Source organism: Jaculus jaculus, chromosome 1 (assembly GCF_020740685.1).
Source record: "Jaculus jaculus isolate mJacJac1 chromosome 1, mJacJac1.mat.Y.cur, whole genome shotgun sequence".
In the NCBI taxonomy this organism is placed as follows: Eukaryota; Metazoa; Chordata; class Mammalia; order Rodentia; family Dipodidae; genus Jaculus; species Jaculus jaculus.
Genome location: NC_059102.1, coordinates 39,036,327 through 39,056,384, shown reverse-complemented (window position 1 = coordinate 39,056,384; position 20,058 = coordinate 39,036,327). Strand labels below are relative to the sequence as shown.

At 36.5% G+C, this 20,058-nt stretch overlaps 1 protein-coding gene across 6 annotated transcripts in view; it reads left to right on the top strand.

The window, feature by feature from the left end:
- The window catches only part of Lcor (ligand dependent nuclear receptor corepressor), a 141,113-nt gene that overhangs the window by 101,977 nt on the left and 19,078 nt on the right, over window positions 1-20,058 (top strand). For 4 of the 6 annotated variants that reach the window (XM_045150132.1, XM_045150150.1, XM_045150142.1 and 1 more), the window contains one exon: window positions 2,560-2,653. In XM_045150132.1, the coding sequence (XP_045006067.1) occupies window positions 2,560-2,653 (94 nt within the window). The other 2 variants (XM_045150167.1, XM_004669916.2) reach the window with 2 other exon arrangements.

The window sequence follows — 20,058 nt, the reverse complement described above, 5'->3', positions numbered from 1 at the left end:
CTACAGAGTGACTCCTTAGTCAACCTGGGCTAGAGTGAGACCCTATCTTTAAACAAAAACCAAGGAAATAATCTGTGCTCTAAATATTTTATCAAAACTTTAGGTTCATAGTAAGAGTATTAGTAATGGAGTTAATGTACAATGACTTGTTTAATTGGTCTAATTTAACTGTTGTAGCTAGTGTTAGACTTAAAAGGTAGTACCTTCGGTTGAAGGCATGCATATTCAGAACGAGAAATTCAAGGTATATTATAGCAGTATACTGCATAGATTTCAAGTAAAGCAGAATTTTTATTTTCTCAATGAGTTAGTGTTTTCAAGTTAAACCTCAATATGTTTAGCAGTAGATTTAGACTATTTCTTGGATTTGATTAGAAAAAATGCCCTGTTCAATTTAGAGTTCTAAACAATACTGTCTTTGCTTAGACATAATTGAAGCACTTCATTTGCTTTTTAGCTGTCCATTTGGGTGTTAGATATCTCATAGGTTGCTACTTGGCTCTATAAGAGTACAGTTATATGTAGAGATATTAATGACTTTTAAAAGATAGGCCTTTTCTGTATGAAAATGAGCTTTTTTGGGGGGGGGTTCCGAGGTAGGGTCTCTAGCTTAGGCTGTCCTGGAATTCACCATGTAGTCTCAGGATCGCCTCGAATGCACAGCGATCCTTCTACCTCTGCCTCCTGAGTGCTGGGATTAAAGGCGTGCACCACCAAGTACAGCGAGAATGAGCTTTTTGTAAGTTTAGATGTGTATTTTATTTCTAACAACCTGAAATATAGAGTCACAATGTCTTTTAGACACAAATCTATCCAAAGAGTTATTTTTAGCATAACTAGATATCAGATACACATAGACCTCTGTGCTGTGCATTTGCTTGCTCTGTTAATTTTAGACAGAATGGCAGCATTAAAAATTGTCCAGACTATGAGACTTTTTTCTAGATATGCTTATAACTTTGAGGGAAAGGAAAGTCTTTAATTTTATGTATTAGTAACATGAGCTTGAGTTTTTGTGTCTAGCATTGAGGTGATACTTTCATGCCTATTTTTCTTTAATTTTGCACACCAGTTTTTAAGTACTTTATTACTGATGTAAATACAGTTCTTACCTCAAAAATAATTTATTCTGGAGCCAAATATGGGTGGTTATGGCCTGGGTTTTCCCAAATTCCACGTTCCAGTATTGTCACAGTTTCATGACGTTTTTATAGTAATAGAACAAGGAAAGTCATAAATCAAGACACTTTTCAAATATCTTTGTGGGGACTTTTGTAAACCAAAGTAGAGAAAACTGTTATAAATTTCATATGCTATTTGATGATAGTCTTAGCTTTTGGGTTGGTGGAATTTACTAGGAATACATTTTAAAGGTTTTGATAGTTACCAAGGATACTAGGTCATGTAAAGGGATAGGATTTCAAAGAAGACTAAAAATAACCCAAGATAATTTGGCTCTGGTCCTGTAATATTTTAACTCTCCATAATCATAAAGTTCAGTCATTTGGCCTTGTAGAACCTTTAACATAGGTGTGGCTCATTTGTTTGTTTTTAGTACCTTTCTTTCTGGGAACTTCAGTTTACATTCTTTTTTTAAAAACTTTTTTCTTTATTTTTTTATTTGAGATAGAGATAGAGATAGATATGGAGGAAGAGGCAGAGAGAGAGAGGGAGGGAGGGAAGATGGGCATGCCAGGGCCTCCAGCCACTGCAAACGAACTCCAGACGCCTGCGCCCCCTTGTACATCTGGCTTATGTGGGTCCTGGCGAATTGAACCAAGGTCCTTAGGCTTCGCAAGCAAACACCTTAACCCGCTAAGCCATTTTCCCCAGCCCCCAGTTTACATTCTTAATTTGACATGATTGGGACACGCACAGATCATGCCACTAATAACTGGTTCATCCTAGAGACTCATACTTAGTATATATGTTTAATTTAAACATACAAATTCATTTAAAAATAATTTTTTCTTAAAATTTTCTACATTCAGAGCTGGGCATGGTGGTGCACGCCTTTAATCCCAGCACTTGGAAGGCAGAGATAGGAGGCTCACCATGAGTTCAAGGCCACCCTGAGACTACATAGTGAATTCCAGCTCAGCTTGGACCACAGGGAGACCCTACTTTGAAAAACCTAAACAACAAAAAAAATTACATTCAAGTTGAGGGTACTTGTGGAGTTTGAGGTAGGATAGGTCTTAAGGAATTTAGTTGTTTTTTTTTTAAAGCCATCTTCTTATTTATTTGAGAGAGAAATAGAGAGAATAGGCATGTAATTCTAGTTCAGATGTAAACTGGTGTTTCTGATAGATCAGTATATCTCTTAAAAAGTTTTGCCTTTCCTATAGAACTGTTAATAAAATATTTGAACATTAGAGATCATGGATTTATTGCTTTAGGAGAAAAATATCTTATTTTTATGTTGAATTCAATAGCTCAGATATGACTAATGTATCTGCTTTGTTGACAAGGCCTGCTTTGCTTCCTCACGTCCAATATGTCCAGTTCACATTTGCTTCAATTCTTAACATCTGTAGGTGTTTCTTTGTGTCTCTACAGACGGTGTACTTGATTTATCCACTAAGAAGAGTCCATGTGCCAGCAGCACTTCCCTGAGCCATTCTCCAGGCTGCTCCAATACTCAAGGGAACGGGTAAGGGAAAACACTTAAAGCCTTTCACAGTTTTATATAGATAATTCATCAAAGACAGACCAACCAGTCTCCCTTGTACATTCTAAAAATTAACCCTGCAGATTACAGTCCTACAGGTTATAAAAGGTGAACCTTTTATAAAATGACTTTCAGTCCATTGATTAAGTAAAAGTCTTATCTATCCAACCTACAATGGGGGTAATGTAGGTCAATTTTGTCAGGTTAATACACATAATAAATAATTATGAATATGTGTATATATATGTATATAAGCAAAAATATGTCTTTGGGCTTTTTGTTGTTGAGTGTTTCAGAGTATGAAATCTATACTAAATTAGAAATTTTAGTAAATTTTAGTAAAGACAGTGTTATCTATGCTAAAGTTGAGTGAAGACTAGATTCTGATATTTCACTTTGTATCTCTAGTGGGTTGTGTGTTATGTGTATTTGTTTTTGTTTGTTTTGGTTGTTGATTTGAACTGCAATTTTAACTTCATGGCAGTTCAGAAAATGTACTTGTATGTATTTTTTGTTTTTTAATAGATTGCTTGTGAATGTTGATGAATAACCCATCTTAGATTGAAAGTGAACTAAAGTAAATTCTCTGAACATCTAATTTTATAGTATAAGAATTACCTAATCTTTACTCTGTGTATCTAGTAATCATTTTTAAAAGTTAGATACTCATGAACATACTTAGACTTCATATTGGAAAACTGTTGTAGCCAAAAACCTACCTTTATCTAGATATGAAAAATAACTTTGTTGAGTTTAAATTAGTTAATATTTAGGCACAGTTAACTTTGTAAAACTTGATGTGAGGGGAGTTTTTTTTTTTTAGATATTAATGGGAAAAGTAGGCACTAAATGGACTAACCTTTTCCAACGTACTCTTAACCTTCAAACTGAAAGATTCCTTTATTTCTAAAATGTCCCCTTTATTTCTTCTAAGATTCTATCATTTCCCTTTTTCTTGTGCACTCTGTTCAAGCTAAAACCACGAATCCATTCTTGTATAATTTAATCATTTATTTAAAGATTCTCATTGTGTCTGTACTAAGTATATAAGTCATCATGGTTCCAAACCATTTGGATTCCATTTATATGTTGAAAACACTTGAGTGGTGTGTAAGAATATGTGTAGTAGAAGCGCAAGTACAGTTTGCATAAATGAATTCCTTCTTGAAGATTCACTTTAAGCTTGGCTACAGGGTCCATGCATTGTGTAAGTTAAAGTAGTTTATTCTTCTGAATGAGAAGTGTTTTCTACTTGGTTTTGTTTTATGAATGACAAATGCATCAGCAGTACTGCCCGAATTTCAGTTGAGTATTCACCGTTATCCTTACTATGCTAATGATCAAAGTAGTCCCTGAACAGTTTTGAAGAGCATAGTTGATTTGTTATTTCTGCAAGATTATGCTTTTGAGCCGCACTGATATAGGCCATTCCCTGTCTTAAGATTACTCTGTTAAGAAAATCAAAACTGAATGAATTAACTTTGTGTAGGTAATTGAGCTTTTAAATATAACTTCAACATTACATTACCCATTAGAATTGTTATCTTAAGGAGGAAAGCTTTTCTTTTTTGGTTTTTCGAGGTAGGGTCTGACTCTGGTCCAGGCTGACCTGGAATTAACTCTGTCATCTCAGGGTGGCCTTGAACTCATGGCAATCCTCCTACCTCTGCCTCCCGAGTGCTGGGATTAAAGGCGTGCGCCACCACGCCCGGCAGGAAAGCTTTTCTTAAAGAAAATTTCTACAAAGTTATTGATTGAAATACCTCTGATAAAAGTTATTATGAGTGGAACTCAAGGAACAAGATTTTGGGGAAAGAGCTAGGAAAATGGTTCAGTGGATAAAGTAGTTGATGCAAGTATGAGGACCTGAGTTGGGAAGTTGGGATCCCCTGAATCCTGTAAAGCTGCATGCGGTAATATGTCTGTAATCCCAGCATTCCTACAGCAAGATAGAGGCAGAGCCCCAGGATCCCCCAAAGGTCATGGGCCAGCTAGCCTGATTTATACAGCAGAGAAGAGACACCCTATCTGTAACAAGGTGGAATGTGAGGACAGACACCCAAGGTTGTCTTCTGATGTTCACACGTGCTGTGGTACACATATGCCCACATACAAAAGGGGGGGGGGAATAAAAAGTTATTTAAAAAAATTTTGGTACTTGTGTATCTACTTACAATCAATAGTTTTCTAAAATGAAGAAATATGGTAAGTGATAGTGCAGTGGATCTTCCCTCCCCCCCACACACACACCTTGGGACTGTTGCCATTTACAATCTCCCCCAAGCAATACAAGAAATTCATTTGGAATTGTTTGATTTTTTTTCTTTTTATGATGAACACTAACTTGTTTATAAGATAAATTGAGCAATTATCTATGGGTTTCACCAGTGTAAATGTTTCCAGCTTATAGCTAATTGTCATGAATGTTGAATACAGTGCATTAAAATAAATAATTTGGCTTACTCTTTTATTACTGTGCTTGTTTAGTGGTAACGTCACATTGGTAACACAATTCTGTATAGATACATGGAGACTAATGATTACTTTGTAATTAATAATTAAGGTGCTATTTTCAAACAGTTGCGCGAAACTTTTTCTCCGAAAATTTGTGAACCCAACCAGAGACCAGCCAACAGGTTTAATTTTTCTTTGCCCAAAAAGCTCATTTGTTTTTTTTTTCTTTTTCCTTTTTGTGAACAAGTTTTAAAACTAACTGCTGAGACCATTTTTTTTTAATTTTAGAGAAAAATAAATAAATAACACAAAGTGATGTTACCCAAGCAAGGCCTAATAAAGGAGTGGCCCCCTCACCCGTCCCTCCCTACCTGTGCAAGTCCTGCTCACATCAGTTTCCTTCCATCCAATTAGGCGACCTGGGAGACCCAGCCAGTACCGCCCAGACGGACCTCGGAGTGGTGATGGGGTACCTCCAAGAAGCTTACAGGATGGAACCAGGGAAGGTTTTGGACACTCCACATCACTCAAAGTTCCACTGGCTCGATCCCTGCAGATTAGTGAAGAACTACTGAGCAGAAACCAATTGTCCACAGCTGCCAGCCTTGGACCATCAGGATTACAGAATCATGGACAGCACTTAATATTATCCAGGGAAGCCTCTTGGGCAAAACCACATTATGAATTCAACCTCAACCGTATGAAGTTCAGGGGAAATGGTGCACTCAGCAACATCAGTGACCTTCCTTTTCTTGCAGAAAACTCTCCCTTTCCAAAAATGGCACTTCAAGCAAAACAAGATGGAAAAAAGGATGTGAGCCATTCATCTCCTGTAGATTTAAAGATACCACAAGTTCGAGGAATGGATCTTTCTTGGGAGTCTCGCACTGGCGATCAGTACAGCTATAGCTCTTTGGTAATGGGTTCACAAACGGAGAGCGCGCTTAGTAAAAAATTAAGGGCTATTCTTCCAAAACAAAATAGAAAAAGCATGTTAGATGCTGGACCTGACTCTTGGGGCTCAGATGCTGAGCAGTCTACCTCTGGACAGCCATATCCCACATCGGATCAAGAAGGAGACCCTGGCTCCAAGCAGCCTCGGAAGAAAAGAGGGCGTTACAGACAGTACAACAGTGAGATACTGGAGGAAGCAATCTCAGTGGTTATGAGTGGAAAAATGAGTGTTTCCAAAGCTCAGAGTATTTATGGGATTCCCCACAGTACCCTGGAGTACAAAGTAAAGGAGAGGCTGGGCACTTTGAAAAACCCTCCAAAGAAAAAGATGAAATTAATGAGGTCGGAGGGGCCAGATGTTTCTGTAAAGATTGAATTAGATCCCCAGGGAGAGGCAGCACAAAGTGCAAATGAATCAAAAAATGAGTAGGAATACTGTAGAGTGCCAATTACTGTACAAACTGGGTGAGCACTACTGCATCATTGTTCAGCTGTCATTGCTTGCACCTAACTTCATTACTGTGACACTTGTTTCCTTGCAGAGTTTGCATTAACTTGTGCACAGGAGTGAAAGGGGCATTCTGAATGTTGCATATTTTTTTAAATTTCCATGTGCAGTATGGCTCGGATATTGTTTGGCCTTTTGCATGTTTCTCTACAAAAGAGAATTGAGTTACCTCACAGAGAACAGATACATGGAAGTGGACTCCTTGCCTGTAGAGCCTGCATGCTTTTCTTTGCCCCCCCCCCCCCTTAAGTTATGTTTGCCTTTACTTTATAAAAAGAAAAGGAGGGGGAAAATCCCCCTTTTAGAAGTCACTTCTGCTGTATTGGGAGCTTTATCACTGCAAATGGGAAGGCCATGTGAAAAAAAAAATTACATTTTTCTTCTGATTCAAACTAGTTGGAAAATTAAGCTAAAAAAACTGAGAAGAAGAACAGTGAACATTTAAACTTAACAATTTGGTTACTCAATGATAAATACTTAATTGGGTCATTTATAATTATACTTTATCATTTTCTTCTCGCTGTTAAATCTACTTAGTGCTCACCCAGAGGGAAAGGAGGTGGAAGACGTGCACACACACTACCTTCAGAAATGCTTCAGTTAATCACTTTGAACACTACCTTTGCTGCAATTTCATTTGAGATTTTCTAAGGGTAGAATTTGGTCTCACCAACAAGTGAGAATATAGCCTTATCTCATGGAGGACGAGCTCCCTTCTTACTCAGGAGCAGTCAGGGTACATTACATAAAACAATGGAGGATGCCTCGTTTTAGCAAACTGGGTTTCTTTGTATTTTTAAATCCTTTTTACAGAAGTGATTATGTGCTGACTAACACCTAAGTGTTGTTGCAATGGCTAGTTTAAGATATCCAAGATCTGTTTATTGGGGGTGAGAGAAATAAGGAAAGCAATGTGCATAAGTAATTATACAGCTGAAATGATACTTCAATTTTGTATCCTCGGTAATATCTACATTGAAGGATCTAAGCTTGTGATAAGAGAAAAGAACACAATCTACAGGAACCTAATATGATTAGGTTGCATGTCAATTCTGGTAATTCAGTCAGGAATTTAGCTCACTAGAGTTTGTTTTTTAACTAATCCAAATACTACTACAAGGTTGGAAGAGGTGTTTTAGATTTTAGTTAATCTGTCAATCTGAACTTTTTTCCCTTGGCATCCTGCGTATATTTCCTTCTTAACTTTTTCCTAATATGTAGCTGATTTTCATGGTTGTTTAGCACACATTTCAGGACCTTTCAGATGTTTGTATAAGCACTCCTTTAAAAAATCTAAGCTTTGTTTGAGATGGGCTTATAAAATTAAGATTAGAAATTTCTACAGATTTTGCAAGAATAGCTAATAAGTAAAGCCCATGAAATTTAATCTCTTATCATGATCAAATAAAAATCACTATTTGTGCAAAGAATCCATGCCACTTACCCCCCATGGTGTCTGCTGAGAGAGGTGTCAGGTACTTAGCCAAAACCAAAAGTCATTGGCATTATTGTGTAAAACAAAATCATACATGCAGTGTTGATTAGGTTACAACTGGTGATTTCAGATGGATACTAATAACTTAAACAGTTGGCCTAGATATTCCCAACGCATAAATTCCTATGTGAAACTTTGAACTCATTAATTCGTTTAAGTAAAGAATAGGCTTCCCTCAGCAACCTGTGTGTTCAAAGGTTAGGCACACCATTGCTGTTATTAAAATACGTGCACTACTTATTTTTTACATAGGCTAGGTATGGGTGTCTCTTTTGATTTGGCTATTTTACATAGCAATTTAATAAGGGGATGACTAGCCTCTTTCTTTCTTTGGCTTTTTAATCTTAGTGAACAAAGCAGTTTGAGTTAAGTAGTGTTATATGACTGCAAAATTTTCTAGCCTAGCTAGAAGTTGCAATAAAAATACATTATGAGATTTCTTATTTTCATCTGCAGTTGAAGGAAGTCATAGAAAGTTTGCTGTAAGCAAAGGGCTAAGTTTATGAAGGAAAACCTACTTTGTTCCATTGCTCAGTTTGTCAGCACAGTTAGTTGCAGCTGTGGTGCCTCTTTGCACAGTGCTTGGGGTATTCAGTAGCCCAAAATTGCTGCAGAAAGGTCCTTTGAGAAATTAATTTGTGCTTGCTTTTATCCCCTCTCAGAAAGACATTGTTAAAGGCCCATTTAAAAATCTGGCCCTAAAAGTTGAATTTTTGTAGTTTTGCTCTTCAGAGAGGTTTAATCCTATGTGGTAGTTCTAGTGATGTATGGGTTGAGTTATGTAAATTTGTCATTGTAGTGTAATGGAGTGATCATTTTACTAACATAAATATTTTCTATGTGTGTTTCAGTGGATGACAATCGAGCAGCAGAAGAATGGTGTGCCTACCCTTTAATGCTGCAGTTTAAATAAGAGAACTTGTATTGTGTCATTTCAGATTGTAGGCTGAGAGTTGTAAATAGTGAAAATTGAGTACTTCTATTATTTGTTTTGGTTAGAAAGTGAATTTAAAAAAAACAAACCAAACTCTAAACTTTCTCAGATTAAACTCCTGAGACCTGAAGATTGTAATATTCATGTCTGTGAAGCTTTTAAACATTACACTTGAGATCAGTCATGACTTGATATTCAGGTAAATTTTCTTTTCCAAGAAGCTTTTGAATAAGCATTTTATCTCCAAAGGTCTCTCTCTCCCCCCCTTCTCCTCCCTTCATTTTATTTTTGTTTTTTGTTCGTTTTGTTGAGTGTAGATTATTTTAAAGCACTAATTGCATTACACTGGTAACTGCAATATAAAATAGCCATTGTTTTGTGAAGCATGGTTGAAACTAGATAGTGGTCCCTTTTAAATTTCATGAGCCTCTCAAAAAAAAAACCTTAAAAAAAACAAAAAGCTGCTGACTATTTCAAAAGATATATATATTTTACCTTATTGTAGGTTTTGTAAAGTTAGTTTGTAATATTCAGGTGCACTTTTAATGTTATATTTTGTGTTCAGAGTTCCAGTATACCATGTATTTCTTGGAGGTGGCTCATCACATAGCTGGCTGTCAATCTTCATGCCACAGTGATCCCTTAAAGTTTTATTTCTCTTGATTTGCCACTGTACTGTATTGGCACTTTCAGTGTAGATATTCTAGTTTGGAGACGTCCTCATAAATATATAATGCAGATTGGTCTACTTGCATGCTTAATTTCTGCCTATCAGAATTTTGCATGGTCCAAACAACAGTTGACCATTTTTATGATATGGGAAAGTGTAGTTCTTGACTATGTCACAAAGCCTTTTTCCTCATATTTTCCAGTAGGTGGATAATGACATTACTCAAATTGTATAACATTATTTGAGCTGACAAGAAATAATATATTTAAAATAAGTTCTTACATTTTAATGAGAACATTGATATTATGAGTAGATAAGTTATGACAGTATAAGATCAAAAACACTAAATAATCCTGTGGATGGATATCTAATTGATATTTTATCCATGGTGTTCTTATTTCTGAGACAGTATAGTCAGTAGGCTTGACCTAATGTAGTGTATTATATTTCTTTGTTCAGTAGGTTTATAAGTGATGGAATTATATTTGTGATGAGCTATACAGCTTTTTATGTTTTCCAAATACAATGAAGGACAAGGTCTCTCTTTCAGGAATTAATAATTTATATTTGTGTATAATACTTTTAATATGTTTGTTATTCTGAAGTTTAGATGTTGCTTGATACACCTTGGCTGCAGCAGATCGTGAATATGAGTAAGGCTTTGTGTGATAGGAGGGGTCCTTATGTGAAGTTAATTACTGTTCAGTTCTGGTGAGCAAACTCAAAAGTGTGAAGTGTGTATTAGCTTTATTTGGTACACTTTTACTTTAAAATATTGAAGTGCTTTAGAACTCTGGTTATCTTACATAATTCATTACCTCAACCAATTGGCATTTCTATTCCCCATTGTTTTATCTTAGCTATAATATGAGCTATGTGAGATCAGATAGCAAAATAATAAATGGCACAATAAAATTTTTAGTTCCCAATTCTCTGGAACCAACTAAGTTAGACTAAAAAATGACTACCTGTTAGGGTATCATAACTACCTTCTGTCATTAGGCAGTATATGGCAACCTTTGAGCTGCTAGTTTGTTCTCCACCTACACCAAGTAAGCACATGGTGCCAGCCTGGTTCTAAGCCTTTGTGATTCTCTTCATTGACCCATAATAGTTAAGCTTGGATTTACTTAGTTGTTTTCATAAATTGAGTCAGTTCAGTGTCAGAACCTGAAATTACTTTGAGTAATTACAACAGAAAAAGACAGGTTGGTGTCACTTTATTTAACAGCTCTTATATCATGGTAGGTTTCATTTTGGAACTATACATTTTGCTTCTATTCTTTCTGTAACCAAATGCTTGAGGTTTTTATATGAACCACTTTTGAATCCATTCAGGTTACTGTCATTGGTGATAGAATATGGCAATAGGTCAGATTGCCCCATTTAATGTTTTAAAGGAAATAGAAAGTTATACATTTTGGCCTTCATGAAGATGTCCAAACATTGTTTTCTTTGTTCCCTTTCTGTTAGAATTACATCTTCATTGATACTATGGTCAGGCCAGTATTATTGAAAACTTGATGACTTCAGCCAAATAGTCCATTTAGGAGACTATTAAGCTATATAGTTTTTTTTTAAAATCTAATTACTTTCAAATTTTACTGAAAAACGAAAAGGTATAATTATATAAGGAATGCAGACATTCAGACTCTTTAGTTGCTTTTAGATTAATTTTGTCCTTGAGACTTGAATAGACTTTATGACTTTGGTGGCTGAAAGGAATAGAGAAAACTCTTTTCATGTCTTATTTCATATCTTTCATTCCCCTTTTAAAGAAGTGAATGTTAGCCCTGTAGCATAACTTGGCTCTGAGGGGTGGGACACAGAGTGGGCAAATGTGTAGACTTTAGAGAAAACGCTGAAGATCAGCTCCCCCTAAGCCTCGTGAATTAAAAGTGAGTCTCAAGACAGACAGTGTGCTAACAGTGGTCTATTTTCATTTGATAGGAAAAACTTTTACACAATTTGAAAATGAGAATCAAGGCTAGGTGATGTTGATTTGGGAAACAATAAAATATGATTTAGTTCTGCAACTATTTGGGGAGTAATTTTAAGGTTTCCAGTTCACTAAGAGCTATATCCATAAAAGCTGGAAAGCAAGCACTTTTAGTAAACAATACATAGCAAGTATTCATATTTAATCTTTTTGTTTGAATGTGGTAACTCTTTACTCCTTGAACTGTCATTGAACAGGCTCAAGATAATATTTTCAACACTGGAAATGACCCTACACACATACCAAAAAAATAAAAGTATAAGCAGTAAGACATATTTGAAGATCCATACCTCTTAAACTTTTTAGATTTGTCTTGAGAAAAAAAAATTATGGACCTATAACCAGTATTAGTGCAGTCTTGGGTACCTTGTTCTGCATAATTGCACCCTTTCTCAGGTATGTCCTGAAAGCATAAATTTTAAAATCTCTTTAGAGATTAGATTCTCAGTGGATAGTGCGTGAGAGGGCTGGGGTGGGGGGCTACGAGTAGTTGGACACAGGACACTAGTAGAGCAGGGATCTTTAACATTCAGTAGCCAAATAGAATTCTGATCTAGAATATTTTTACCCCCGCAGAATGAGTGAAACAACTCCTATTTGGTAAATAACTGGTGCTACACTCCTAAAAGTCTTTCAGCCAGGTGACATTTTTCCTTGCTTGGTGGAAGGTTTCTAGTAAACTTTGTGTCATTAGGTAAGCACTTGTCCAAGATGTTTAAAGTACTAGAAAAGGGATAACTCAGCACTTTTTCTGTTACAACACTAAAGTCTTAATTTATCTTCAGAGTCTTAGGTACTGTAAGTTTTAGGGTGATTATTTAAAAATAAACATAATATGGGGTCATATCACATTTATATAAATCTTATTTTAACAAAAGACAACATTTTGTACTTTCTAGTAATTCTAACTGATTGCCTCGTTTTCCCCACTTCATTTAAGCATTTAGATCTTAAGAATTTGAAATTTGAGAAAAAGTAAGGGGAAAAGTCCCCCAAATGAAAAAAAGATAATTTCAGACCATTTTATTAAAATAAACCAGAAAATGGGTAGGGATTCTCTCCCCTTTAAGTCTTCAGGGAATGAGCAGTATTTAGAATCTTTGGCTGAAATTCAAGCCTTTTTACTGTGTAAATTTTTAATGTTAATTCACTGACATGCTTTTTACATCAGAGGACTGAAATGGATCTTAATGTTTTTAAGTTGTGGAACGGTATATTTCTAAAATGAAGGGGGTGGGTTAATTAACTTAGGTTAGTATTACCAGCATTAGTGCGTCTAAGGAATTTTAGTATGTAATAGCAAAGTGTTTGATTAAAAGTCTAATACTATATTGCTAGTTGAAATTAGTTACATTCTGATCTAGGAAAGATATAGTCATTGGATATTGATATACTGTGCTGTCAAAAAAAAATCCAGATGAAGAAACCTTTATCTGACTCCCACATGTTGCTTGTTCTGATGGGATGTATACTTTACAGCAGCCTGTGGCTGCTTTGAAAAAAAATGCATTTGCGTATAGTTCTTTATAACCTCCACTTTAAACTGTCAAACATTGATATTTTATCAGTCCATACTGTTAAATAAAACTAATGTTCTTAGAAATTGAACTAGTACACACTGTTTAAAAACCCTCAGGGACAGTTATCACACTCTTCTCACTCAATTCAGGTACTTTGATGCTATTCTTAAACCTAACAGTGACTTGTATTTATCTGTTTTGCTTTTATTTCAACGTGCTGGTAGCACATCTTTGATGAATGTCAACTTAAAAACTCAGTTCAGGTATCCAGGTATAACTCAGCCAAACAGATTTTAAAGCTGCATATAACTTTCCAGCACACGGTGCCTCACACTCTTATAGTGGCATTCTATATATTCAGTTATTACTACTGAGCAGATAATATGGGGGTTCCTGTTAACAGTGTATTTTTTAAAAACATAGATAAATGTATAGCCACCACACACATACACACAAACTATACATTTTTAAATGCCACTAATAGCCAGCACAATTAAAAGACATTCCTAGCTGCTTCTGTAAACTATAACAGATGTAGTTCCTCCTTGATGTGGCTCTTGCTTCTTCATCATAACTACTACTAAATTCAAGCACTGGTCCTGGGTGTCTGACCTCTACATTCTAGTTTATGCAATGTCTCTAGAGAATTCTGTGCACTGGCCACTGTGATGGAACCATTGGGCCAGGAGTGCTTTGAGTTTATCAGTAGTGATTCTGCCAAAGTTGGTATTTTAACATGAGTATGTAAGTTGTCAAAAAACTTAGCAGAGGTCTAAGTCTGCATATTGGCAGACAGTTTTATCTCAGTGTATTTTATATAGCCTTGAAGACCTCAGTGACAAGTTTCTTCTGATGTTGACTTGTCTTTTAAAAACCTTTGTTTTCTGCAGCGCTACAGTGTTTAACAAAATAGGTTATCCCTCTGCTATAATATTTGATACCTTACATCTAAAAGAAATTCTATATATAAAACCCATAGCCTTTGAAGATATGGAAAATGGCATTTTTTTCAGATTTCTAGAAGTTCAAGTGTCATGCAACAAAACAGGAACCCCCTTACTCTTGTGGACCTCATTACAATATACTGTTTACAGTTTGACGGAATTGTATAATTTAATATTTCTCTTGTACTGTAGTTTATATTTATTTACAGATTTTTGTACTGTGTGATTTGAACTTTTTGTTCCTTGCTATAATCATTGTTTATATAGTAGAGCACTTATGATCACAAATTAAGTTTTTTGGTTTGATTGCACTACATTAAATTTTTTAATGCAGTTCTGATTTTTGACTGGACTAAAATAAGCTGTGTCTTAATGTATGTGATGAGTACTTAAATTTTTAATCCATGTGGTCCCCCTCCCTGCCTTTTTTTTTTTTTTTTTTTTGCATTGTATGTCATAAGCACTAGTTCTTTCGTGCATGTGTAAGATTTAATGGTTCCATTGTATTATTTGACCATGACATTTTGGAGAAACATTCCCAGCTGTAATGTTGTGTATGGTAGTTCTCACTGGATGCTAGACTTTCAAAACCACTATTCTTCTAATAAATTTTGTTGTGAAAAACTGTTTTAAAGGCTTGGCTTAGACTTATTATTTTAGTGCTTTAAAAAGTTATGGTTCAGTATTCAAGTGCAAATACTGCTTATAAATCTGTATTTACTGGCTTGATGATTATCCCTGACCTGCGTTAGTTTTCTCCATTGGATTATTTATTTCAAAGAGATCTTTTCAGTTAAACAAGATATTATTTGTATTTTCATTATGACATCTTTTGGCTAGGATTAGTTGCTTTAAAAAAAAACAACCCTGTATTATTTTTAAAAAATATTTATTTACAAGCAGAGAAATAGATAGAGACAGAATGGGCACGCCAGGGCCTCAAGTCACTGCAAACAAACTAAATGCTGCCACCACTTTGTGCATCTGGCTTACATGGGTACTGGGGAATCAAACCCAGGTTGTTAGCTCTGCAGGCAAGTGCCTTAACTACTGAGCCATCTCTCAGCCCCTAGGATTAGTTTTTCATAAATGCCCCAGAGTAAAATTTCATGCTGAGATTGCTGGCCAAAAAAGAACAATTTGCTGCATTTTGTTCTTTATTTGAAGCATTAAGTCAGAAGCAACCTTGTCTTTCAGTTAAGGTACCTGATTTTTGATTAGTATATTGTATTCAGAACTGATTTATAGTTCCTAAAAATGAGAAATGTGGACAAATATTTCAGAAAGCTGTTTATTGATTGATTGGATGGAGAGGCCTGATAGAAAGTGAGAGTGGGCACGCCAGGGCCTCCAGCCACTACAAACGAAATTCAGACGCATGAGCCCCCTTGTGCATGTGGCTGACATGGTCCTGGGGAATTGAACCGGGGTCCATAGGCTTGTTAGGCAAATGCCTTAACCGCTAAGCCATTTCCCCAGCCCTCAGGAAACTTTATTCAAGCTCATGACTAAATGTATTTATAAAGTATTTTGTCTCAGACTAGCTGTATAGCCATTTCTGTCCTTGGCCTGGTGTTGGTACTGCTTGATGGGTTCATTGGCTTCCTTTGTTCACCTTGGATCAGTTACACGAAGTGTTTATAGAATATTGTTCTGGAAACCCAAGTGGTTTTTTTTGTAAATTTCAAAGCTTTAGCAAATTTGCTTCTTGTCATTTCTTGCTATTACCCACCCTAAATTAGTGGCCAGATCAGTGTAATGAGATCATAGCCTAGCATCATGTAAATGAGTTTTTAAAATTTTGTTGTTTATTTTTATTTATTTATGTGAGAGCGACAGACAGAGAGAAAGAGGCAGATGGAGAGAGAATGGGCACACCAGGGCCTCTAGCCACTGCAAACGAACTCCAGACGTATGCACCCCCTTGTGCATCTGGCTAACGTGGGTCCTGGGGAATCAAGCCTCGAACCGGGATCCTTAAGCTTCACAGGCAAGCACTTAACCACTAATCCATTTCTCCAGCCTGAGTTTATTTTTTATTAGTGATCCTATCTTCAAGTTCATTACTGCAGTCAGCTTTGCATTGCTGGTAGAAAACACCTGACCAAGGGCAGCTTATGGGAGGAAAGGGTTTATTTTGGCTCACAAATTCAAGGGGACACTTCAGGATGGCAAGGGGAAATGATGGCATAAGCCAAAGGGTGAACATCCCCTCCTGGCCAACATCAGGTGAACAACAGCAGCAGAAGCGTGTGCCAAACACTGGCAAGGGGTAGCTGCCTATAACATTGGTAAGCCTGCCCCTAACAATACTTCACCTCTGGGAGACTCCCAATTCCCAAATTGCTTCCAGCTTGAGGACCTAGCATTCAGAAGACTTAAGTTTATAGGGGACCTGTGAATCAAAACCCCATATCCATAGTTTAATCGCTATTACCCAATTTTTAAAAATACTTCTCTTACAAACTGTTTCTGATTCTGCTAAGTTGGAAATAAATAAGGACCCTATGTCTTTACAGGTGTGAGAATTTGGCGAATTCTGTAACAAAGCTAGAGTTGTATGTATAAGGGGAATGGAATGAAAATGGTGGTTTGTGGCTTATTCTGAGTTGTAAAGTTGTTAATTTACCTTCGTGAATTGTCACTTTCTCTCACCAAACATTTGTACTCAAATTTAAAAACATCTAGGTCATACAATGTTAGGTTTTATAGCTATAATGAATGAGTAACATCATTATTCATATTATAATCTGTGTCCACTTCATCATCATTTGCTTCCAAGTGGTAAGCATTATAATGTAGAATTTTATTCATCAGCTAGTTTCCAGGCTGTTGAATTTTCTGTTGCCTATTTGGGGGAGGAGGCACTATGGTAATAATGAATTTCAAACTACACTTACAGTGGAAGTGGATTAGCTTGTTTTAGAGATTAGTGAACAGTCACTATCTCCAAACTTTTTTAAAAATTCATGCGTGTGTGTGTGTGTGTGTGTGTGTATGGTTACTTAAGTCATGATGTGGTAGAGTTCACATAGGATTTGGAAAGTAAACAAAAGTATATCAAAATACCTAAGTATTGCCACTGAGGTAATAGCTAGGTGGCAGAGACCATGCCCAACATGCATAAGGTCCTGGGTTTGATCCCAGCAACTGCAAAAATAAATTAAAGCCTGTCTTGAGTTGGGGTGGGGGTAGGTTATAAGTATATAAGAATAATGTACTATTTATTGATTTGAACTTTTAAAATACTCTCAACCTCCTATACTAGAAATAACACGTGTGTTTTTATCTATAAAATGAGTGGGTTTGAATAGATGTTTTGTTCTCATAACAAGTCTGAATCTTAAATACAATTTTTAGCCAGGTATGGTGGTGCAGGCGAGGAGGTGGAAGGATCACCATAGTTCAAGGCCAGCCTGGACCCAGGGCTGTGTATTCAATGATTGATTTGGATTGAGGCTGATTATATCCCATGACCACCTGCACAGGACCCTGTGTTCTCTACTGTTCACAGAAATACCATCAATCAACAGGAGCAATTGTAAATAATAAAACCTAGAATAAAAAGTGACTGGTCAGCCAGGCCTGGTGGTAGATGCCTTTAATCCCAGCTGAGGAGGTCATTGGTCACATTGATTTGCCCATCAAGCAATCTTATTGCTAAAGAATAAGTTAGAAAGAATGCCTGAATCCATCACTCTCAAATTCTAGACTCTTAACATTTCCCATTCAGCTCTCTGCCACATTTCTTCTCTGTTTAATCTGTCATTCATCCCAAAATAAGCATTGGCCATCCACCATTTGTATTAACCACAGGAATGTTTTTCTTCGGAAATTTAAGTATTGCAATATGGACTCAATGAAGGTCTGCGATGCCTAACCTCTGAGCTAGAGAAACCTCATTGAGTAAATCATTAAAGCTAGGTTGTGAAACAACACATCCTTTTTAAACTGTGCTTTTAAAAGGTTTTATGAATATTATCTTATCCTTGTACCACACCCTCCTGAACTAGGCCTTGAGCTAAAGGAAGAAATAATTCAGGGAGTTGGAATTTTGTTCCTCCTGTTCTTTTTTCCCTACTTTTTCTTTATAGCCCTTCCTGTAATTTACCAATTCCTACAATCTTTTTGTGCTTTAGTAGTGGTATTCAAATATTTCTGCTTGATGATAATCCACTACTAGTATTGAGTACAAGTAACATGAACTTAAGTGATTTCAACATCTGTTAGTACATTTTCATGTCAAGGTCTTATTCAGGGAAATACGAAGGACTTCGTGTGGTACAGACTATAATCACTGCATGAAAACATGCATTTCCCCTGAGGCTGATTGAGAAAATGGTCCAAGGACATAAAATCACTTCCTACAATAACCTAAGTTAATGTAAGTGCTATATTTAGGCTTACTTAAAGATGTAGAGCTACTTGGAAAAAATCAAAGATAAAAATTGCACACTTAAAACTTAAGCAAAATAACCATTTAAAACTTGATAGCATCTGTTTTAAACATGAAAAACATCGTCATGGAATTAAACCTCAGAAATTTGAGGTTAACTTTAAACTTCCAGATAATAAATTAAAATTCGTCTAAACGTAGGTAGTACTTTAAAAGTTTAGGATATATATATATAGTAGGTGACTGGATAATTTAGAAGGACAGCCAAAAGTAATTTTATGACTATGGTTGTAAAGTTAGCTGCTGTAACAGGGCAATGAATGATGCCTGGGCAAAGGTTAGTATTAATGTGCAAGCTCTTGGCTCCAAGAAATGTACTGCTGGGCTCCTGGCTGTGTGTCCAGATTGCCTGCAAAATATCTCTGAGTGAGAACCTTAAAAGCAACTCGGTTCCGTCTGAACCAAACAGCTCATCACTTGGCACACTCCGACAACCAGTTGCCCCCAGCTTTGCCACTTGTGATTCTAATACAGTAGATGCCACTTCCCAGGAAACGTACATGACACCCCTTTTCCCTCCCTCTTGTTCTGCTAAGGAAGAAAAAGAAAAGCCTGAAGTGTAGTCCCTACCTACCCACAGGCACTTCCATCTGCTGATAAAGCCAAGACTGCAAGACAAATAAAAACTGATTGGAAAATAGGAACTGAGGAAATGGCTTAGTGCTTAAGGGTGCTTGCTTGCAAAGCTTGCTAGCCTAGGTGCATGTAAGCCCAGTATACATGTAAGCCAGATGCAGAAAGTATTGCAAGCATTTGGTGTTCTTTTGCAGTGGCAAGAGGCCCTGACACATGCGCACAGTCACACATGCAAATAAATATTTTTAAATTATTTTTATTTTTGAGAGAGAAGTAGAAAGAGTGGGTGGTGCACCAGGAACCCCTGTCACTGCAGACTAACTCCAGATGCTTACAGCCCTTTGTGCATGTAGCTTTTGCACAAGTACTGGGATATTGAACCCATGTTTTCAGGCTTTGCAAGCAAGCACCTTTAACCATCAAGCCATCTCTCCAGCCTGCAAATAAATATTTTTTAAAATTATCAGTTTGGGCTGGAGAGATGGCTTAGTGGTTAAGCGCTCGCCTATGAAGCCTATGGTCCCCGGTTCGAGGCTCGGTTCCCCAGGTCCCACGTTAGCCAGATGCACAAGGGGGCGCACGCGTCTGGAGTTCGTATGCAGTGGCTGGAAGCCCTGGCGCGCCCATTCTGTCTCTCTCCCTCTATCTGTCTTTCTCTCTGTGTCTGTTGCTCTCAAATAAATAAAATTTTTTAAAAAATGAACAAAAAAATATTTAAAAAAATAAAATAAAATTATCAGTTAAATATATGGATGAAATTCCATGTAATTGCTGATGAATTCTATAGAAAACCGCATTAAGATATCAGAAGAGGGACCTGAGGAGATAGCTGCAAAGCTACTGCACAAGTGTGATGACCAAGGTTCAGATCCCAAAA